The following is a 24,611-nucleotide window of genomic DNA, read 5'->3' on the forward strand; positions in this document are numbered from 1 at the left end:
TCACATGAAATAAAGTGTTATTTTTGACTTACCATTTTGTATATGATGTCAGTAAAATTTAGATCAACATTTCTGGTAACTTAGATTCACGTAAAGACGGCCATGCTTCCTTTGAATTCTATTAACAGTATTTTTTTTATATTATTATACACTCGACATCAAATAAATCGCACCTCCCGCAACAAGCATTTCTCAAACGTATGCATTCCCACTTCCCACCAACATTGGTTCTATTAGAAAGCATAGTTCTAAACTTCATTTCATTAAAGGAAAGGTTTCTACCCCAAAAAGTGTTTTTAGAAGGATCCAGAGTCACTTCTTCAAAAAATAGGTAGTTACGCTTGAGCCAACTTTTACGGCTTTATGGCTATAAAACTGTTAAATTGGGAATAATCGCTATCCATCTGTTAAAAAGGACACGTAAGATCATTATTTGGTTTTATAACCACAAAAATTGGTCTAATTGTTCCCAAGCCCCAAGTGAGGCCTTTTTTCAGGTCACATTTATGGTACCTGTTAACCACTTGAGTCCCAGACGGCATTCATTAATGTCATAACAATTGATTATATTATCTATTGTGTCTAGATTCGCGGGCCTTGAAGGATTAATTGTTTATAAAAAAAAGTGTTTTTCTTTAAGTTTATTTATTGGGCTTTCAAATAACACCAATATTGTTGGGGCACCATGATTGTGTCAGAAGAAAATCTTTAAAGTTCGCGTCACGGAAGGTGCGATTTGTTTTTTATGCTAGGCAAGGCAGGTATTTGGTATTTGTATGATTTATTTGATGTTGAGTATATTTATGCTGCTGTTTATTCTTCAGTCTTACATATCGATTTACTTAAGAGTAAGAAAATCCTGCTATCACCTGACAGTGGTAGCCAGGCGTCAGCAATAATATCTTATCAACAGCTCAATTCTTAATTCTTTCTTCTTCTTCTCTCGTGATGTTTCTGTTGATTATAAGTTTTGACTGCAACATTTTCACGTTTTCCAATGTCACGTGAACAAAGAATTTCTTAATTCATTATCTTTCGAATTCTCTAAGCTAAGGCTTCTGCCGATAACTTCTTAATTGATTATTAAAAATTGTACTCATGTTTTTACTTTTTCATAACCGCCAAGATTGTTAGGAATTAGTACATTCAAAGAAAGCACGGTCGAACTGTTCGCTTACTGACACAAATTTAAAATACACTAACAACAAAATACAGTGCAGTAAAATTCAGATCACTTTTCAAGATTCCAATGCGAATAAACCTTAAAATGAATTTTAATGTAACCAATATTACTGTGCGTTCTAAGCATTACTTTAGGGGTCATTTCATGTGTCAATTTGTACACTAAACTGTTAAAAGGCGCGTACTGTTCTTTCAATAAACATAAAAACATGTTTTAAAATTGTTTTATTTAAAGTAGTGTGAGTTTTCAATACTAAAATAGATTTGGAAAATAGATATTAATCGAACAAAATGATCGTATGTTATTTTAATGCCTAATCGTACGATCAATATCATAAGATTCAAAATCGCCTGGCTATACACCTATTTAATACGTCTCACACATTTATTGAAAGAACTGTACACATAATTACAAAAATTTCGTCGCACTCCACGTGAAGTCTTGAGCAAAAACGTAAACTACAGTCGACAGCACCTCAGACGTACATTGTAGTTGCAAAACAGCACTTATTGCGACTACATTAGGTACTGTTTAAAGTCCGGTCGCCGTGCAGATAGAGCGCGTAATAATATTTCTGTCGCGCTCGCACACTCACTGCGGCCGCTCGTCGCACAGTCGCGACAGCAATATAATTACGTGCGAGCGATAAGGATGGGTAGCTCGGGGTCATTGGACGAAATTCTATCTGCTCGGCGTCCGGACTTTAGCTTGTCGTGCCGTAGTCTGTACCTGGGTTGTTCACAGCTCGCTAGTTCTATAACTCCTTCTGTCGCGTGTCGGAGTACATGGGGACTTCCTTGTACTCCGGGAACGGGTATAAGACGAGGTGGTCCGCGGTCTTATACCACGGGACTAGGCCGTTCTGAAATGGGAAATTGGATTTAAATAAATCTATGATATAGACACCAAAAAATTGTATTTATTCTTGAAAAATAGTTCTTATTATAACTCGACAAGACGCCAGTGTTTAGGCTAGACGCAAGTGTAAGTTAGTTTCATTTATCAAGAAAAACTTTCATCGGAAGATGAACAAAATAAAGGATAGTGCCAGGGTCTGGACCAAGTGCTGCCCAGAATCAACCCATAGTGCATTTTGTTCCTCAGGCCAATACTAATGTGTAAACCGAAGCGCACTGAAATCTATCCCTGGAGTTAAGAGAAAAAAAGAATTTTGTTTTTAATTATTTACATACAAAATATCATCGATATTATACGTACTACGCATAATATTTCGTGATTTTGGCATTAAATAACACTCGCTATGTTAAACTTAACCATACTGCATTCGTACACCTTACTTTAGTGCGACTTAGACATTCTTTATAAGCGATCTAACGCTGTTGCAATAGTTTGGTTAGTTGACAGAAATCATTATTTCCAAAATAAAGCAAGAAGTTTTTAGTTCTCTATCCTTGCGAAAAATCAAATTTATTGGTGTATTACAATCGATTATTGAAGTTATTGTAAGCTAAAACTTCTTGCTCCATTTTGGAAATAATCAATTTCGGTCAACTAACTAAACTACTGAAACAGCGCTTGATCGCTTATAAATAATATCGAAGTCGTACTAAAGTAAGGTGTACGGATGCAGTATGGTTAAGTTCAACATAGCGAGTGTTATTTAATGCCAAAATCGCGAAATCTTATGCGTAGTAGGTATACATCGATGATATTTTGTATGTAAATAATTCAAAACAAAACTCTTTTTTTCTCTTAACTCCAGGGATAGATTTCAGTGCGCTCCGGTTTACAAATTAGTATTGGCCTGAAGAACAAAATGCACTATAGCACAGAATAATAATAAGTACTACGTACAGAAGTTTTACTTCGCGAAGGTATTTAAAAAAATATATGCTCAATGTCATTAACAATATGGTGTAATTTAGCCTGTCTCAAGAGTCAAGCACCATTTTGTTGACAAACGTCAGTAATCGGCACTGCGCCGAAGCTATAGGGCTGACTTCGGTAAAATGATGTGACGTGAGGTGCCAAACTGCGGAAAATGGCGGAGGAAATACATGTTTTAGCATGAATTATCATGAATAATATTAACTACTTATTTACCTCTCAGTGTCTTGAGGCAACTTAAAAAAGTACATTCTGTGTTTTTATTATTATTTAGGCAGTTAAATACTGCACAGTATTTAGTACACCATTTTCTTTATTTTCTTCCATCATACACAAGAATACGCGTGCGTGAGTCAATGTTCGCTCGTATGTGAGGCCTTGTCGAATAGTATCCTGTAGGTGGGCCCTCGTGCGTGTTTTGTTTTCGATGTAAACTCGCGGAGATGAACAGGCCTGACTATAGTTTCATTCTGGGCAGCACTTGGTCCAACTTCCATACATGGATTGGCACTGTCCTTTGTTTAAATGATTTGCTTAGGTTTTATCTTGTATGCTTCATTGGATATGTGTTATTTAATACAAAAGTGAAACGTCAGTATCATTTAAGATGTATTGACGCGGTTGGTAATCGGAAACAGCTACTCTTTTTAGGTGTTGCAGTTCAGTAAGCAACCAAACTTGTATTAACAAAAAACGACCAAATTTTTCCCAAACTCAATTTCATTGTTATTATGTTATGTTTATTGTATTGTGACGCATGCCACTCACCACATTAGTTCGTTTGTTGGTGCCCCGACCGTAACCGTTCCAGTGGTTACCCGCTATGCCGATTAGGTCGCCCACCTGAACAAATAATAATATTTATAAATACAAAACATCGTAATGTAATATCTGTATTATTATATTTTGGATGTGATAACATTATTTGATAATATTGGCGAGTAAAATTGCTAAATGCGACTGCTTAAATTGCAGCCGGGTTTCGCTGCGAGATCTTAGGAGAACCAAAGTAACCAATATATCCCGCGGTATTGCATTTGCAGTGGGTGGAGCACATATCTTGCGGGTAGCGTATGACCAATATCTATGGAATTACTAAGGGAAATCCTTCGTCCAGCAGTGAACGTGTTTTGGTTGAAAAGAAAACGATTAAATAACTAATCGTCCTCCCACAAGGTGAACCGATGACATCGTAAAAGTAGCAGGAAGGCGCTGGATGCAGGCCGCTACCAACCGGGCAACATGGAAAGCATTGGGGGAGGCCTATGATCAGCAGTGGACGTCTTATGGCCGAGATGATGATGATGAACTAATATACCTGTAGTGATATCTCCTGTCTCGCTCCAGCTGTGTGGGGCAGAAAAGCGACGCAGTCGTGCGCGTTCTTGCCGCCGAAGTATTAGATGTATTGCCAAAGAAATACCGACCGTAATAACCAGCAACATGGTTCAGTTTGCTATAACACCCCTGTAGTGAGATCTCCTGCCCCGCCGACTGTGTGCGGCAATACAGATATAATGCCAAGGCATTATCGACCATAACAACTAGTAATACGATTCATATTGCTATATTATACCTGTAGTGATATCTCCTGTCTCGCTCCATCTGTATGGGGCAGCACTGCGACGCAGTCGTGCCCGTCGAAGTAGTAGATATATTGCCAAAGTAATCTCGACCATTACTACCGGTAATACGGTTCATTACCTGTAGTGATATCTCCTGCCCCGCTCCAGCTGTGGGGGCAGCACTGCGACGCAGTCGTGCCCGTCGAAGTAGTAGATATATTGCCAAAGTAAATTCGACCATAACTACTTGTAATACGGTTCATTACCTGCAGTGATATCTCCTGCCCCGCGCCAGCTGTATGAGGCAGCACGGCGACGCGGTAGTGTGCGTTCTGGCCGCCAAAGTATTAAAGCCTGGTCTGTGAGCACGTAGAATTTTGTCCAATGACCCCAAGCTACCCATCCTTATCGCTCGCGCGTAATTATGTTGCTGTCGCGCTCGCACACTCACTGCGGGCGCGCGTCGCACAGTCGCGACAGCAATATAAATTACGCGCGAGCGATAAGGATGGGTAGCTAGGAGTCATTGGACAAAATTCTACGTGCTCACGGACCGGGCTTTAGGAACACGTATCATTTTGCTAAGTACCTGTAGTGATATCTCCTGCCCCGCTCCAGCTGTGTGGGGCAGCACAGCGACGCGGTCGTGCGCGTTCTTGCCGCCGAAGTATTAGATGTATTGCCAAAGAAATACCGACCGTAATAACCAGCAACATGGTTCAGTTTGCTATAACACCCCTGTAGTGAGATCTCCTGCCCCGCCGACTGTGTGCGGCAATACAGATATAATGCCAAGGCATTATCGACCATAACAACTAGTAATACGATTCATATTGCTATATTATACCTGTAGTGATATCTCCTGTCTCGCTCCATCTGTATGGGGCAGCACTGCGACGCAGTCGTGCCCGTCGAAGTAGTAGATATATTGAAAGAAAGAAAGAAAGAAAGAAAGAAACATTTATTGCTATGGACATCACAAAAGACAAAAGAGGTAAAATGAAAAAAAAAAGCAAATAAGACAGAGGTGACATAAAACATACAATAAATGAATGAATAAACTAAGCAGTGCCACCCTGTCGCACAGCGATGCCCATCGCAATGGGACCCCACTCAGCATATGCCGTGGCCCCCGGTGAGGGAAGCCACGACGCTGGTTTTCAGTGTGCCCCATGCCGAGTGAGAGTCACGGACACTAACCTATACTGCATAAAATATACATACATAAATAATAATAATAGTGCGCGTATAAATTTTAAATGTATATACAGACGTAGTAGAAAATAATAATATACGATATAGACGAAGTAGAAAAGATGTGATAAGATATTTATAAATAAAAAGATAATATTTAAAAAACAAAACTGTGTGTGTGTACATAATAATAATAATAAAGTGTAATGTATTAAAGTGCGTTTGTGTATACTGTGATTGTGTGTGTCTCGACGTCCGCAAAACAGTCTCGATCGATCGAATCATTCTGCGTGGTTGTGGCTATTCATAGCATCAGTTAAATCAGTTTGGCCCATAATCTTGAGCGCTTTAGTCGCATACCCACAATACAAAAATAATAAATAAACAAAATAAAATACATCAGTGTCAGATCAAATTAATTATATAAAATTCATTTACGCATATTTAAAAATATAATCATGTCAGATAGTTGTTATTACGATGTCAATTAATTGTATACAATCATAGTGGTGCTTAAATGCTATGTCGAGAGGAGAGAGTCAGTTCTATGAGAAGTCAAATCAAGTCAAGCTACTACAGTCCTAAATACGATGATCGGTGACCTACCTACCCCCGTGATCGTTTGTCTGGAAACTTGAGGTATGGATACAAGTTACCTACGTTAATAATTGTGTACTAAAAACGTGTTCTCTGTACTTTTTTTTAAAAGTGCTTATTGTTTTTAGACTACGCAATGGCGGTGGCAAGTCATTCCAGCACTTGGAAGCGGCAAACCTGAAACTACCCCGGAAGGCAACGGTTCGGTGCGGGGGAAGGATGAGAGCGCTGCCGGAGCGACGGGTCTGGTGCGAGTGGACTTCCCGAGTCCAAACTAGTTTCTCCAGTAGATAAGTCGGAACATTGTGTTTTATTGTACCAAAAAGCAATGTAGCAAAGTGCAACGCCCTCCGTGAGTTCATTTTTAATATTTTAGAATTGTTTAAATATGGCGTAACGTGTGCTCTTGGCGGGATCGAGAAACAAAAACGAGCACATGAATTTTGCACACGTTGGATAGCTTGTTTGGTGCGCGACAGCAGCCGAGGTCCATAAACCACGTCCATGTAATTAAATTTAGAAAGAACTAAAGAGTCGCACAACCTAATACGATTTTCAATGGTCAGATATTTACGTATTTGGTATAACACTTTAAGTCTATAATAACAGTTCCCTATTGTATTATTGATATGTTTCTCAAAGCGCATTTCCTCATCCATAAGGAGTCCCAAGTTTTTCGCCTCTGTAACCCTTTCTATTGATTCCCCCTTAATCAAAACTCTAACTCCCCTGTTTGTGATCTTTCTTATCTGATCTTTAGAACCCAATATCATATATTTGGACTTACTCCCATTTAATACCAGGGAATTGCACTTAGCCCAACTAGCTATCCGATCAAGATCCTCATTTAGATTGACAACAGCTTCACAAATATCTTTTGGTTTACTTGATATATACAGTTGAATGTCATCAGCGTAAATGTGATATTTACAATTCTTAATATGGTTAGTTACGTCCGCACTGTAGATGATGAACAGAAGTGGGCCCAAAATTGAACCCTGTGGGACTCCTCGACCAACAGCCACTTGGTCCGATACTCGTGTAGTACCCCCATCATCTGAAATCTCGACACACTGTGTTCTGTGCTCAAAATAACTGTAAAACCATCTCACCGCATGTGGACTGAAACCATAGTAATGCAGCTTGGCCAATAGCAGCGGGACACTTAAGCAGTCAAAAGCTCTCGAGAAGTCTAACAAGGTCAACACAGTGCCATCCCCCCTGTCCTGAGCAGCCAGCACATCATCGACTACCTGGAGCAGAGCCGTTGCGGTGCTATGAGCCTTACGAAAGCCAGATTGTTTATGTGGAAGTATATCATTTTGTTCCAAGAAATTTTTCACTTGATCCGACACAACTCTCTCCAGAACTTTAGATAAACACGGCAGTATACTGACAGGGCGTAAATCAGACAAAGATGTTGGCAGCGTTTTTTTTGGTATTGGCTTGATTAGCGCTTTCTGCCAGTCCCTAGGGAAAACACCTGTGGTAATAGAACAGTTCACTATAGCCGTTATCGCTGAAAGAGATTGCGGCAAAGTCAGCAATATCATGTCAAGAGAAACACTGTCTAATCCTACGGCATTTGATTTTAAACTTTTCAATACTTTTAGAATGTCGATTTCCTTTACAGGTTGTATGTCAAATTGATTCGCAACGATACAGTTAAATTCAAAAAAAGTCAGTTGGGATATGTCAACGCTATCATCACCAGGCACGTTCAAAAAATGATTATTAACAAGATTGGGATCGCTACAGAGAGAGCCTGGATTGTCAAGTGTTGTTTTAAGACGTACATGTTTTTTTATATGGGACCATACGACTCGGGGGTCATTAGTTTTGTTATTGATGTATTGATCAAAATAAACCTGTTTCTCCCTGTCCATTGCCTGACTCACACAGCGCTTAAGATCCCTATAATATTCTTTATGCTCGATGCGTCCAGATAGACGCGCCCTTTCCCAAGCCTCATCCCGCCTTTTCATCATCAATTTAATATTATATGTAAGCCATGGATATTGATGAAACCTCACATTAACAGTTTTCAACGGCGCATGTATGTCAAACATATTTATCACAAGCCAATTAAATACCTGAACCATTTCATTCACATCAAACAGATTACATATGCGATCCCAATTTAAACCTACGATTTGTTCTCTAAATAACTCCTCATGTATATCCCCAATAGCTCGGCGTCTCAATTTTATTGGTTTTGGTTTGAATTTCCTGACGTTTACACTACATACTATAAATGCGTGATTACCTAGGTCATGCATATGATCTACTAGGACACAACATCCCTTCATATCAGTACAAACCAAATCAATCAAAGTTTCACTGTGCGATGTAAAATGTGTTGGGTTCTGTACACATTGAACCAATCCATTGCATGTCAAAAAATTACTTAACTTAATATAATTATTGTCATGTAAACTAAGCATATTAACATTAAAGTCCCCTAATAATATAACATTGTCACACCATGCAAATGTTTCCAATGACAAAGCCACTGCATCGAGAAACACATCAATAATAAGCCACGGTGGTCTATACGCGGTCCCTATAACTAGCTTCCTTCCACTCATAGTTAGGCATAACCACATCTGCTCGACATTTTCCGAAGGAGGGTGGGACAGAACCCGCGCGCTCACTCCTCGGCGCACGTAAAAACCTACTCCTCCGCCGCGCGAGCGCACGGAGCTCGGCCGCGGAACGTGTCTCAGTCTGTATCCCGGCACCGCCGGTGCGCGCGCGTCCTGTCCCTCACGCAGCCACGTCTCGTTTATTGCCAGTAGGTCGACGTGATGCTTTTCCACAGCTACTATGAACTCATCGTGACGTGTACCGAGAGAACCAGCATTAAATAAACCCAATTGAAGATTACGTTGCTTACTCGCGCCCGGTAATATTATTATTGTAAAATGAATGAATACCGATCGGCACACGTCGTATTTTAATCATTATTCGATGCGTACGTATTGTAGCTGTTGAACTGCGGTTAGTAGGCGTAATTCGACTGCGACTCGAGTGACAGAAAATAGCAAACCGGTTTTGTGAGTGCGGATCTATGTGTAAATTGTAATAGTGTGTAGGTCTAATATATTTAATAGTGAATGTGTAAATAAAGCGGAATAAATGTTGCGGGCGAAATGAAATCATAAATATGAAAATAATAATATGCAGTACCAAGTATGTGTAGGCGAAAAGATAACACTGCTCAGTCTCAAGAATAGAAACGACCACACAAATCAAAAACAAATTAGACAGTAAACAATAAAACAAATAAACATCGATTGGACACAGTAATACGATCAACAGAGAAAGGTTTAGGCTAGGTTTCTCAAACCGTTTTCCCTCCAAAAACCCTCCTTACATCTTCTTCGCACCTGATGCGCATTGCAGGCCCGCCGTGCTCCTGGCGGGCGTAGACCCGGCCCTCACGAGTCCAGACAAACCGCCAGCCGGTCTTCCTGGCTAACTCCCGAGCCTGGTTGAATAGCTGGCGGTTTTCCCTTGTTAGCCTCTCATTAACATACATAGGCCGCGGAGATGAACGCAAACCTAGTCCTTCCGTGGTTAAGCTTCTCCGAACCCGAGCTGCCTTCAGCACTTGGTCCCGGGTGGAACGTCGTGCCAGCCGCACGGTGATTGCGCGAGGACGTGGCTCAGCTTCTGTTGGTTGCCTGTTCAAGCCCACCCTCCGGCAGCCCACAATGTCCCTCTCATCCAGAGAGACACCCAGCTTTGCCAAAGTAAATTCGACCATAACTACTTGTAATACGGTTCATTACCTGTAGTGATATCTCCTGCCCCGCGCCAGCTGTACGGGGCAGCACAGCGACGCGGGCGTGCCTGTCGAAGTAGTAGATATATTGCCAAAGTAATATGGACCATAATAACTAGTAATACGATTCATATTGCTATATTATACCTGTAGTGATATCTCCTGCCCCGCTCCAGCTGTATGAGGCAGCACAGCGACGCGGTCGTGTGCGTTCTGCCCGCCAAAGTAATATATGCATTGCCAAAGAAATACCGACCGTAATAACCAGCAACATGGTTCAGTTTGCTTTAACACCCCTGTAGTGAGATCTCCTGCCCCGCCGACCGTGTGCGGCAATACATACAAGACGCGGTCGTGCGCGTAGATATAATGCCAAGGCATTATCGACCATAACAATTAGTAATACGATTGATATTGCTATATTATACCTGCAGTGATATCTCCTGCCCCGCTCCAGCTGTATGGGGTAGCACAGCGACGCGGTCGTGCGCGTTCTGTCCGCCGAAGTAGTAGATATCGTCGAGCGAGAAGAACGCGTTGGACGCGTCCACGCGGTTAGTTTGCATCATCTCATACGCCACGCGGCCGACCTGAAGACACGAGTAAAGTAATGAGGGCTATCGTTTTAGCGCTCACCAGTTAGCGCCACTGTAGAGTAAGGTCCTGTCACTTGCTAGTAGCGAAGACAGTGGCACCAACTTGTGAGCGCTAAAGTGGTAGGAGGACTATCGCATTTGCACTCATCAAGACGGCGCCACTGTAGAGTAAGGTCCTGTCAATCGCCAGGGGTGCCAACTGTTAAGTATAAAAACGATAGCCCTCATTCACCTACTGGGAAAACACTGGCTCCTAAAATACAGTTTACAGTAGGCAAAACCAAAAAATCAAAATCAAAAATATTTATTCAGTTTAGACCACAAGTGGCACTTACGAGTATGATCGTCAAAATATAGTAAATAATAAAAAAGAAAAGGTAGCCCTTATGGGGCACTTTACATGTCTCCTTATCTTTTGGGCCCTACCAGCGCTTCGAGACAAACATATGGCAAGTGCTGAAAAGAAACGCCGGAACAAACCGAACAGCCGGAAAAACAGTTTAGGAGTCGTTTCAATATAAAATGTTACAGCGTATTTACATCAATACAGATAATTATTCTTATTCTTAAGTATTAATTTAATGATGAGTGGTGAACCATAAAAGGTGCAATGGGAACGGCTTTCCTACTTATTCTCAACTTTAAATACTTTATACATAAAAATAAAGATGACTTTCTTTTAGACACTCATCAGACAGCTCCTGTGAAAACTACTTATGGTATGGTAGCATGTATCCAAATACCTCTACGAAAGCTTTAACCATAAATTTTTTTTTAAGCATAAAGAGTTGCATTTTATTAAGAGATCCTTAACCATATTGTCGTTCACTTATCAGGCAAGTGATCATGTTAATGAATAGTGCAAAGTATAAATACCCGTATAAATCCATATTATTTGTCTATAATACTCCTCCAAGTTTACGCATTGTAATGCTCGATTCTCTTCCCTCACGAATGTAGGTAATGCTCAACTCTCTTAACGTTTCATTACAGGCAACTGCTCCAGGGGAGAAAGCACCTTAAGTGATAAGTTTTAATATCCCTTACCTGGCTACTGAAAGTGCAGACGATATAATCGCACATAGACAACATGTGCAAATCCACCAGCAGTCCTGTAAGCGACAGCGGCGTGTAGCGGCGGTGCGTGGCCGCCGTCTTGGCGATCGACGGGTCGCCGAGAAACTCATACTCGGGGAATTTCTTACGTGCGTCTTCTAGCACCTGTAATAAGACATGATTTTACTTGAACAGTGGCTAATTATTGACTTAAACTCTAAGGTTGACAGTAATATTCAAGGATCTTTTTGCGTGCGTCTTCTAGCACCTGCAATAAGACATTATTTCCAAAGGTTGACAAGCCTTGTCGGTCATTCAAGTTAAATCAAATCTAATTTTAATCTGAATTAACTAAATCAGAAACAATACAATGTATTTTAGTAGTAGTCTGCCACCGGTTAGATCATCACTTTTCATTATGTGAGATGCAGGAAACTCGTCTTTGTCAATTAAAAAGAAAATGTAATCAAATTATTACTTTTTTTTTCAGAATGAATGCGTAAATGTACTAAAATTAATTAATATACAATGCCATAACTACCATAATTATCATTAGTTATAGCAATTAAATTTTACGCAGATCATAAGTTTAAATTTTTGATTAAAAATAAACATATTTGCAATATAAATTGGACTTTAAAACATTAATCGATTAATCAATAACACGGTGTTGCAAATAGGCAGTAAAATCCATTATGCAAACGATTTAACTTTTTATGGCCGATATAAACACAATGGAGTGATCGTTTACAATGTGAAATAGTTAACAATGTTATGTCACATTCCATGATATGTTACGTTAAAAAGTGACGAGCATCAATTAGCAGTAGAGCTCTTTTGTTTTTGCGATTATGTGACCTGTATGATATTTTGATTGAAAGGTATTTTTCCGACTGTATCCTGTGTGATTTCTGAGCGGGGCGTTAAGAGAACGCTTACCGTAGTAATCTATCTCTATCTCTGTCGCTTATGCTGACATCTAGTTTTGCGTGAGAGTGATGGAAACATTCGGAATTTCGAATAAGATTGTAAGCAGTGGACCCGCTGATCCTGGAGTTCGATATGGTATAGGGTTGCCTAATGAAAATCTTACTAATTTCCACTTACGTTAGCGTCATCGGTGGCAAGGTAGACTCGCCTCACGTCTATAGTCCGCGTGAGCTGAAGCTGGTCGTAGTAATCCTTGACATGTGTCATATATTCGTGGATGTGGTGGAACGCCGCTTCGGTGCCCACTTTATCTGTCCTTCGTATATGTACGCTGCAACAAGGAATTTAGGTTGAAAACACGCACGAGGAAATATTTTTAGGTATTGTTTCAATTTGCTCAACGGCAAAACAGCTCGGTTGACTCATTCGGCATTTTTTACGTATCTGTTGAAGTCCGAAAAAGGTGTAACTAGGGAAAAATATAGAAACATTGCTTCAATCTCTATTTTTGTGTATGCCAACCAACCTCTTTTTGACAGAACAAGGTAATGTTTGAGTAGTTTAAAATAAAAATATTTTACTTTGAGAGAAAGCTACTCTTAAAATAGGTTCAGAAATATATTTCTAGATATTTATTTATCTTGTGTAATGTTACGTAACAAAGTTTCGAGATTTGATCTATTCTGATCGTATGACCAACTCAAACACATTAATTTGTATTAGATTTGCACGGCCATGCACAAGTGTGTATGACTAACTCAATAAAACGCGCTGTAAACCACACGGCGCGTTTATTGCGCTGATTGAGCGCGGCGAGCAAATTAAATAAACGAGATGAACGCTAACGTTGAACTGATTAAATTGCTTGATACGAAAACACGTTCAGTTGTTTTGGAAACTGACCTATTTATTATGAGGAAAATAACAAATATTCCAGAAACTGTTTCCTATAAAGGCCTAAACTTAATACAATCTATTTTAGTTAGTGTCTGTTTTTCTGGCGACTTTCTTTACAATAATTTTGTCAAGAAACCTCAGTGTTAAAATTGAACACAATATAAAAACAATAATACATAATGAGACTGCGTCCTTGAATTTATTTCAACAGCTGCAACTTGAATAAACATAGGAATTGTAATGTAATACTATCCGGCCACTGTATAATCTTCACCAGGCAGACAATTTTAGTGTAGATTTATGATAGATGATTATTAATTAATTACATATTCAAATATCTTTTTTTTACGAAAATAATATTGTTAGTTCGCATGGCTTTCGGTAGTATGAGGAATCGGTCGAAACCAAATCGGTGTAATGTGCGCATTTTCATACTGATTAAAAGCGATTAATCTGCGGAAAGTCTTTGATTTCATGTAGCAAATGACACGTTGTGGGACTCTATAAACTACCAAAAGTTCTATATCAGCGTTCACTTACCCCACTATAAGGGTCTTGAAGTACACCTTGGCGACGGTCTCGTTAAATATAGCAAGTCATCGTCTTAAATTAGCCAAATACTATGGCGCTGGCAGGTGAACACTCTTAGGTCAAGGAAGTGACACATTGTTGGACGCGTTATAAGACCAAAAGTTCTATAGCAGCATCCAATCACCCCCTTATGCAACCTAAGGTTCTTTATCAGTGTCCACTCCCGTCTTGAAGTTCATCTAGACAACGGTCTCATTGATAGCCTTCTGCAGCGAGGCGCACAACTTACGAGTGTAAACCTGCGAAATACTATGGTGCTGGCAGGTTTACACTCTAAACCAACAAAGTGAAACATTTTGGTGCGCGTTATGTAACCAAACTCGTAAAGGTAGCAGGGAAGCGCTGGACGCAGACCGCTACCAATCGATCAACATGGAAAGGTTTGGGGGAGGCCTATGTTCAGCAGTGGACGTCCTATGGCTGAAATGATGATGATGATATGCAACTAAAGGTTTTATAATATTATCCACTCACCCCACAATGGGCGTCTTGAAGTTCATCTTGGCGATGGTCTCGTTGATGGCTTTCTGCAGCGAAGCGCGGGGCTTGAGCACGTACTTCAGCATCTGGCCCACCCACCACGACGCCGGGTCGCCGTTGAAACGAACTATCCTGGACACAGCGCACGCATTACAATGGACACATAAAAACGATATCAAAAATTAGTGTAAAATATAAAGCCGTGTGGTGACGACAGAGAATACATTTGTCAACAACCCCTACTCTTCCCGCGGGTGTCGTAAGAGGCGACTTAGGGACTACACTTCAAACAGAGAACGGGCAGCAACGCTTTCTGAAAAACATCAATCTTATAAATTGCGATCTCCAACCCGCCTGCCAAGCGTGGGGATTATGGCCTATGGACGAGGCTCAGGCCAACAGTGAACTGTAAAGGGCTGTTGATGATGATGATGAGTATCAAATATTCAAATGAGGAGATCGTAAGCGACCCATAAGTAACCGACATAGTCCGCAAAATTGCACTTAAGTGGCAATAGACGCGCCACATAGCTTGTAAAACTGATGGCCGTCGGAAGAAAATAAAGTACTCGAGTGGCGACCAAACAGGAAGAAGTGGACCGACGACTTGATGAAGTGAGTTGTGCGCAGGTGATATCATAACACATTATAGCTTTTTTACAAAAGTTAATTTAATAAATATTTCGCATACAAGCTTACCTATGTGCTAAGTCTTTCGGTATGGCTAGCGGCAAAAACTTGGGCTTCTGCGATATTGAATCTATGAACGGCAGTGACACCACCTTTGCATCGTAGGACACTGAAATCAAACAATACAAATATTATAAACCTTTTAAAAGAATCCTGCACTAAGAATAAGTTAATTCATTTATGTCATGTTATATCTAACTATAGTACAGTCGACAGCACGTTGGATAAACACCTTTGTATCAATATAGCACCCTATTAGAATTGCAATAAACAGTGATTAGCTCGATGTACCGTCATCAAGCAAGAACTGCTGAAAGTTGCTTTGATAGACAATTTTAGGTAACTTGTAAACTTGCCTGGCCACTGTATGACTTTGTCATCATAAGCCGTGGTGCAGCTGTCCGATATGGGATGAAACACGTAGTCCCAGCCCTTGTTGTTGTACCGCCATCCCTTGGAGTTGAGGATGAGCGTCCGTTCCGTGGCGTACGCGAATATCAGGCAGTACACTATGTGGTGAAGCTGGCAGCCGAAGCCGCAGCCCTGGAACGAAACGATAATGTGAACTTTAATGCCTGTGAAATAAGATATAGTTGCAGAGAATCCCTGAAACGATAGTATCTTGTCACCTTTCTGCTTATAAGATAGAGCTGCAGTATTTTTGACTCTTGTATGACTTTAATGTATCTTGTCATTCTACGATGAATCACCTCATTTTATACTAGAAATTACCTATATCTGTTATACCAATATAAGTAAGCTTATCAAAACAAACGTCTATGAAGTGCACTTGAGAATCTAGTCTGATTACCTTGAAATAAATAATATTACAACATATTAGTACAATTTAATAGTCAATACACGAATCATTGCATGAAAAAGACATCCAGAAATTAGGTGCAAACACTGAAGGGCAATAAGACCTTGTAAAGCCCTTCAGGAGCTAGATATACAAAATTTGCATAGAATAATAAACATTCGAAACGAGTTAACAACAAATTAGGTAAACACATGTCATGTGATGCGTAACTAGGGTTGCTAGGTGTCCGGCTAACCGGACATGTTTGGCTTTTTACGGTCGTGTCCAGCCAAATATTCTCTAGTCCGGACTGTCCGGATTTGTTAGGCTTTTAGGTTTTTATGTGGCAGCAACCTTGCTGCTACATAAAATAGTGTCTTATGTGCTAAGTTAGGGCATCACGTATTGGGTTGAGACGCAACAAAAAGACCCCAAAAAATTCTTTCTTTTCGGGGCTTTTGTGTTTTTGAACCTGGCAGCCCTATGCGTAACCCTCGATCAGTCGCAGACATATTGCAGTGCATCGTCTTCACAAACAGATAACAGCGTCTGTAGGCACTGCTAATTAACAACAAGTCGCTTGCAAATATTGGATTATTCGTTTATTAGTTCATTTGACAGTACACTTGAAGTACTGTTACGCGTATCATAAACGAGCCTGGTGTATTCTAATTTCTATCGTGTGTTTCATATTGGATTTTCATTGACAGATTCCTTTTCACTCTATCCATTTATTATCCCGAAGCAGTGGTCGGGTAAAAGTAAACTGAAACGTGTAAAAGAGCTGCCTATTTGAAAAGAATAAATGACGTTTCGGAAAACGTAACCATAAAAAAAGCATATTTCACTTTACGTCTCACCTGAACAGAGCTTTTGCCTCAACAGTCAACACCTCTTCTCTCACAATAGCGAAATATGATTTTTATTAAGATTTTTATAAGAGATACCTAAGATACAAAATCCAGTAAACTTTCGGGCCAAGTCCACTTCTCGTTGCGAAAGCCTCTAACAGCGCTAATCATTGCACAAATGTGGGAATTTCGTACCAGAATCACACAATGCTAATAACAAAAAGTTCAAAAAGGACGTTGTTCCGACACATAAGAGCCAACACATTTCAAAACTGGCTAGTTTTATCTACGATTAATATAACCCTCATAAGATTATTTTTGCAACTCAAAACAAGTATTATACAGATCTCTACTAATTACACACATCCATACGTATACTATACGATGGATAGGTCCAAAAATACGAACAAACGGATGCGGATTCCGATGATCTTATACAGAACAGCTGGAGGTGTAATTTTAAAAGAACATGTTTATTTTACTTTAAATAAGGTAAATAAATACTATCTTTGAAAACACGTTAAAATTAATTATATCCATGTGTTCATGTTATAAATAGATCACTGAATGAAAAATACTATTTATTTATTACCTACTGTTTGAATAATTCAGAGAAGATAACAGCAGTGATAACATGTACAATGACCGAGATTCCGATAACAAGGTTAAAACTATGTTGTATTAAGGGTTATCAACGCTGATTGTTAGAATCGTAATTTGATTTTTCGCACAAAATTAGGAACATAATAAATAAAATATATTGCTACATTGTAAGCTCGTATTTACTTGCGCCTTTTTCTTCACATCACATAAAAAGCTAAATGATAGCGTTAATTATTTTTTTCATGAATTAGGAGTATACCAAAAGTGGTCTGTTATGTTATAAATAAATATTAATTTTACATACAAATTACTGTAATTTACGTTAAAACAGCTGTATCTATGTATACGATATGTGCGTAATCTTTTTATTGGACATTCACTGTTGAATCTAAGTACGCAAGTGCGAACACCTGTTAATGAAGAATGTTCACTAATTTTGTTTTTTAGCTTTCTGTATTCTCTGTTAAAAATAAAAAATACACGTGAAAGAATTATTTCGATACGTCAATTAGTTTCCAAGATATTGAATTTTAAAAGTGCGGGCGGCGGCCGGCCCGCCATTTTATGCGCGTGACGTCATATTACAGTGACTGGCTCATATTTGTATGGGTGGAATCTTGCAAGCTGAATTAAGACGCACTTCCAGGCAACCGATTAAGCTGAAATTTCGCAAACACATGTGATTTGGATGACCATGCAATATTATGATGACATGGAGCTGATCTGATGATGGAACTGGAAGGTGGCCATAGGAACTCTATAATAAAACGACTTAAATGCATCGAGTTTGGGCTCGTTCGTTTTGTATTGATGAGTATTTTAATTCTATATAGTAATCGGGGTCTAATGATGGAGCTGGAAGGTAATTCGCAGTAAAACGACACAATCGCATCAAGTTTGGGTTTGGTTCAATTTTAATTTCTGTGATGGGTCTGGGTGTTAATATGTATAATAAGTTTGTATTTACAAAAAAAAAACATTATTTAAGTATGTTTATATCCGTTTTCTAGTGAGCGGACGCTGTGAATGTACGTCACACGGGGTCACGTGACCGTCGGCGGGACTCAATATTTAAGCGAACTTTGAATGCCTATAAAATCATAACTACTGGGTATTTTTGAATGAAATAAAAACTAATGTATTTGTAAATGTAAAAGCTTAACTGTAACATAGGTTTCAAGTGATTTTGCATACCTAGTAACATTCTCAATTTGTTTACACGAGTACACATTATGCAAATGTCAATGTCAATTAAGTTTATAACAGACTCGTCGAAAGACAAAATAGTGACGTAGGTACTGTATGTTTTACTTTAGAATCTCATCGTGCTACAGATTAGGCTGCAGATGGGTATAACTGCTCTTCGCCGCTCAATTTCGCCATCTCAAACACAGGTTTGGTTAAAATTCTTCTTTAAAATGAAGGATGAAGCGAGAAAAATCGAAATAAGTAATTTATATGAAGGGTAGAATGATAGAGAAGTACTGATATTTATATTTATAAATTATACAGCTTCATTACGTTTCAATCAATTTCAGTTCAGATCAGTTATGAGTTAATTAAATAAGCCGGCGCAACGAGCTGCGCCAGAGTTACTGAGTTGACGCCCGAATTTCTTCTGAGTTACCATCTCTACATCGCACTATATTAACTATGCGATACACTAACCGGACGACTAACCACATGGGCAGTTGGTTACTGTTACGAAACAAAGTCGACGACCGACATATTTGCGTAGCGTGACAAATGCGCAGCGGGTGCATTTGTTTGTCGAGATAATTATATCCAAAGTGAGCCGTTTGGTGCGGGAGGTTTACCTTACTGTATCAGTGACAGATATACCGGTGCGTTTGATACTATTCTATTAGGATTACAGACATACTACGGCTATAAACTTTATTTATTCTTATTGGATTTTTATTATGTACTTACTCATGGCTATGCATATTTTTACTTTTATTGGTATTTTTGTAATAAACCTCCTACAAGTAGTTGATATTCAATGTAAGCTCAAATAAAAAACATAAAAGAATTAAACATTCAGAGCACATTCTAAGTAAGTACGTAGTTGAGATAACACAAGGAAGTAGTCGTGGTCCTAAAGTGTATTTTAGTAACACAGAAAAGTTCCTAACACAGAAAAAATGCAATCATAAACGAATCAAGAGACACGGCTATGTAATGGGCCGGCCACAAATGCGTGACGGGACGCACAATTACGTGGTGATAAAACGATTCGACGTTACGATAACATCACGCAATGTTACCGGCAGGAATTACATACGCGATGCAGAGCAATTCAAAACTCATTCACAGAAGAGCGCAGGTCTACAGAGAAACTATAATTCGAACCTTTTCAAGGGGAGAGTGAAAAGGCATTTACAGGGCAGAAATTTACCATTATAGACTGCATCTCACTTAACATCAGGTGGGATTGCAGTCAAATACATGCCTAGTTCTACATAAAATAATTTAAATAAATCTAAATCTGTGATAATGATACGACAGTCGAAAGTTTTTGAAATGATCCGTTTATGTAACTTCGAACGTTAAAAACAAAACTACATCGTTTTACAAACTAAATTTTAATTATCCTACTCACTCATCATTAACAATCCTTAAGTTACTCGAAAGTGAGTCTAGTTCCGAATTCGATTGAAGTATTGTTTGTGGTACGACTAAAACTAGAATTTAAACGATATTTGATTGCTTGCGTTAAAGTTGTTATTAACATTATTATACCTAAGCCCTGTAGGGCACGGCAATTAGGCTTTTTATTTGTATTTTATCATATCTATCGTGTCTATCACAATGTCGTAGTCTACCGTAGATAGACCCGTAGAGGCAAATTAGATCAATAATAGAATTTGAAATCAACTACTTCAATCGAATAGTTTACATCCCACGCGTTAAAAATGAATGACACATCAAGTCCCGAGGGTCGGGAGTCGGGTTCAAGATCTCTCGCATTAGACAAGCAGAGAAATTATACCAGAATTAATTTGTGTCATACAGTTAATGATACAGCACGGTCGTTGTAATGAGTTCTGTCGCCTAGTGCAGTAATTGCATGTAATTACAGCGATCTGTCATTAGACGAAACCGCCTTCTTTTATTATCTGGTTAGCCAACTTTAAAGGCGGGGTCGCAATTCTATATTGTGCAATTTTATTCATCTCATCTTCTAGTTCTGCATGCGTAAACGAAAACAAACGAAAGAAACACGCATACTAGGAAATAAATCATTAGCCAAAAGATAGGCTAGGAACTAAGTGTCGTCTAAATTAAAAGCCGCCACGGTCAATTTCTTCAATAGATTTTGAACTTTAATCGAGAGACATGAAGTCCAAATCCCTTTGGCGAAATTTTGTGCTACGTCCGCTGCTAAAGCCTGGTCCGTGAGCACGTAGAATTTTGTCCAATGACCCCAAGCTACCCATCCTTATTGCTCGCGCGTAATTATGTTGCTGTCGCGCTCGCACACTCACTGCGGGCTCCCGTCGCACAGTCGCGACAGCAATATAATTACGCGCGAGCGATAAGGATGGGTAGCTTGGGGGCATTGAACAAAATTCTACGTGCTCACGGACCAGGCTTTAGTAAAACTCACCTTATTCAAGTTGCAGATGAGTTTTCTCGCGTCCCTGCAGTCGGGCGGGTTCTGCAAGTGATGGAGCCTCCTCTGCACGAGGTCGGAGACATTTGCCGCTTCCAGCTGCCGCCACTCGTGGTAGCCGTCCAGTTCTGGAAGCTTCTCTTGGTCTGACAGCAAAGATCTGCAATGGATGACTTATTTCAAAGAACGTCTTTGCATAAAAACATTATTTATTTTCCTAATTTTAGACGACGCTAAAAGACTGAAAACACATTAAAGAAAAAACAGCTTGCATGTTTATCCTGTGTCTAGTCGTCGTAACACAAACAAGGACATTATGGAGTCTTTTAAGAGGTAATAAGTGTGGTATGGCAACAAAAATGTAGTGTGATGTGTTTTGGGACGTGTAAAAGTGTTTTTAATGGCCTACTTGCAAAAATAAATGAGTTTTTATAAGTTTTGGATTGTACTGGTTAGTTTAGTTTAGAGACAGGTAAAATAATGAATAAATTGAAATGACAGTTCGGTTGAAATTCTTTCTTCTTCTTTTCACATTAGCTTCTAGGTTTTAATCATGATGTCATTAACTTGTTTTATAATAATATGCAACTCGCTTCACACTCTTTATGATACATATTTTTTCTCAGTTTCACCAATATTTTATATTTTGTGGTGTAAGAGACGGAATGGAATATACCGAGCACGAATGATCTATCGATTATTCTCGCTTATACGGATTATATGGAAGCAAATCTTCTACGCAAAGTAATATTCCATTACCGTGACGTCAGTTTAACATTAAATTAAATTTTAAATTAAAAATTCTTTATTTCAGACAATTTTAAAAGTCCATATTAAACGGGTTCGAAAATAAACATACACACAAACAATAACAAATTCAAAAAACTTGTACCCTGTGCAGAGACGGACCATCATGGGGGTGGATAAGGCCCCGTGATCAGTCTCTGCACAAGACACTTCCATAGCGGCGATGTGTATCTGTCCGCTAGGGTCCTCAGAATGCTGTTGCGACTGGCTCGCACCCTGGTAATAAGGGATACAGATTTCTTATGTATTATGGCGCTAAACCCGTCTGTATGATAATCCGCAAACATCCCTGATGCGCTACAAAAACGAGGCAGTCTCAACAGCATCCTGAATATATTATTATATTGGACGCGCAGGGCCTCAAGCAGTGTTGGCAAAAAGTTAATCTGATTAATGATTAAAAATTAATGATTAAAATCGTAATCAATTTTTTTTTATTATGATTAGTTAATCAATAATCAAAAATTTTGATTAAGATTAATTAATCATAATCATTAATCGTTAATTTGATTATTTGATTAACTATCTACTATTTTCATAGGAAAAGGGTTGGGAGTGTATGAAAAGGTACCCGCGACTTATAAAATATCTAGCAAAGGGGGGATCTAGAGTTGTACTGTCGTTTTCCCAAAAAACTAAATCAATTTTCACTACTCTAAACACTTATCGCACTAGTTTTGTTTCTCACAATTCCTTCTATTCTTCCGGTATCCTCCAGCAAAATTGGGTCAGGATAGAAGTTAAGCGGGCTGGCTGACGATAGGGGAGAAGTCCCCCCAAAGGTAGGCGCAAGCGTGGGCAATTCAATGGAAAGGTGGGGTTGCTAAACTAGGACGTTTTGTGTGTTGGGGAGGTGCAGGAGAGTTCGTAACAGAAGTTTCGGGGGGAGGGCCACGCGTGGGCAATTCAATAGAAGGGTGGGGTTGCTAAGCTAGGAAGTTTTGCGTGTTGGGGAGGTGCAGGAGAGTTCGTACCAGAAGTTTCGGGGGGAGGCCCACGCGTGGGCAATTCAATAGAAGGGTGGGGTGCAAGAAAGGATTTTTTCCTGGCGGCTTGGTGACTGGAATTGAACCGCCACCGGTGCAGACTGAGAAGATGGTGAATTGTCTGCACGTGGAAAAGAGGTTGTCCGGCTTGCAGAAATTTATATAAGTTACCGTTCCTTGTGTGAAATTAGAAAATGTAAATAAAACAGCTCCCTCTCAATTGACACAATTTATTTTTATCTCGTATGCAGTTAACAATTACGATATTATAATAACTACTGTAATAGTGCCAATCTCAAGGGATTCAGGGTCGTTAATTAGGTTCGGTTTGGTGAATATTATTGCCACTACAAACTTCTTAAAACTCAGCCTAAATATTAAAAGACTCTACTAGTTAAGATAACTGCGCGATGTCAGGTCGGAAAGACTCCTACTTGAAGGATGGAAAGGTGGGTACCTTGGAAGCCATGCGGTTATAAGCCGTTACCCTGAACGTTCCTCTCTTCTTCCGGGGTCCAACGGGTCTCGCACACTTTTAGGTTACAAGCAGCGTCCTCCACGGCCTCAAGCGCGCAGTGCCAGGTGAAGCTCTTGCATCTCTTTGACAGGTAAGCGTTCAAACTCTTGCAGAGACAGAGGTTTGATGACAAGGAGGAAATGCGAAGAGATCAGCAGTTTAGAAAGGACAAATATTTGATACGAAATGAAGAGAAATTAAAATATATGAAATATCAAAATGTAAAATATGAAATTGTAAAATACGAAATTTGAAATGTTTGAACTATAAACATTTGTAAAATTATGAAATTATTGTTAAAGGACATCATCCACGTTTCATATATATTTGGTCCAAAATCAAAAGTGCCGGCCAACAAAAAAAAGTGCTGTATTCTGACAGAATACGTCTGCCTTAGCATTTGTTACTATGGCACCAAAGCCGTAGCTCCACTGTGCGTCGAGTATTTGAGATCTAAAAGTCATCGATTATTCATACATTTTTTGTTCAAAATCAAAAGTGTCGGCCAATAAAAAAAAGTGCTGTGTTCTGACAGAATACGTCCGCCTTAGCATTTGTTACTATGGCACCAAAGCTGTAGCACCACTATGCGTCGAGTATTTGAGATCTAAAATTCATCGACAATTCATACATTTTTTGTTCAAAATCAAAAGTGTCGGCCAATAACAAAAAGTGCTGTCTTCTGACAGAATACGTCCGCCTTAGCATTTGTTACTATGGCACCAAAGCTGTATCACCACTGTGCGTCGAGTATTTGAGATCTAAAATTCATCGACGATTCATACATTTTTTGTTCAAAATCAAAAATGTCGGCCAATAAAAAAAAAAGTGCTGTATTCTGACAGAATACGTCCGCCTTAGTATTTGTTACTATGACACCAAAGCTGTAGCACCACTGTGCATCGTAGTATTTGAGATCAAAGTCAGTCGTTTCATATATTTTTAGAGCTCAAATACTACGATGCACAGTGGTGCTACAGCTTTGGTGCCATAGTAATAAATGCTAAGGCGGACGTAT

At 39.3% G+C, this 24,611-nt stretch overlaps 1 protein-coding gene across 1 annotated transcript in view; it reads right to left on the minus strand.

Moving 5' to 3' along the window:
- Positions 1 to 591: 591 nt before the first annotated feature.
- The window catches only part of LOC135078165 (alpha-(1,6)-fucosyltransferase), a 36,844-nt gene continuing 12,824 nt past the window's right edge, over positions 592 to 24,611 (minus strand). Inside the window, exons 5-13 of the mRNA XM_063972750.1 lie at positions 21,278 to 21,443; positions 15,771 to 15,957; positions 15,424 to 15,523; positions 14,719 to 14,856; positions 12,934 to 13,087; positions 11,818 to 11,991; positions 10,603 to 10,764; positions 3,800 to 3,874; positions 592 to 2,045 (exon numbers count right to left, since the gene is read on the minus strand). Coding sequence (XP_063828820.1) covers positions 1,938 to 2,045; positions 3,800 to 3,874; positions 10,603 to 10,764; positions 11,818 to 11,991; positions 12,934 to 13,087; positions 14,719 to 14,856; positions 15,424 to 15,523; positions 15,771 to 15,957; positions 21,278 to 21,443 — 1,264 coding nt within the window. The 3' untranslated portion in view covers positions 592 to 1,937. The remainder of the gene's footprint in view (positions 2,046 to 3,799; positions 3,875 to 10,602; positions 10,765 to 11,817; positions 11,992 to 12,933; positions 13,088 to 14,718; positions 14,857 to 15,423; positions 15,524 to 15,770; positions 15,958 to 21,277; positions 21,444 to 24,611) is intronic.

Source organism: Ostrinia nubilalis, chromosome 14 (genome assembly GCF_963855985.1).
Source record: "Ostrinia nubilalis chromosome 14, ilOstNubi1.1, whole genome shotgun sequence".
Lineage (NCBI taxonomy): Eukaryota > Metazoa > Arthropoda > Insecta > Lepidoptera > Crambidae > Ostrinia > Ostrinia nubilalis.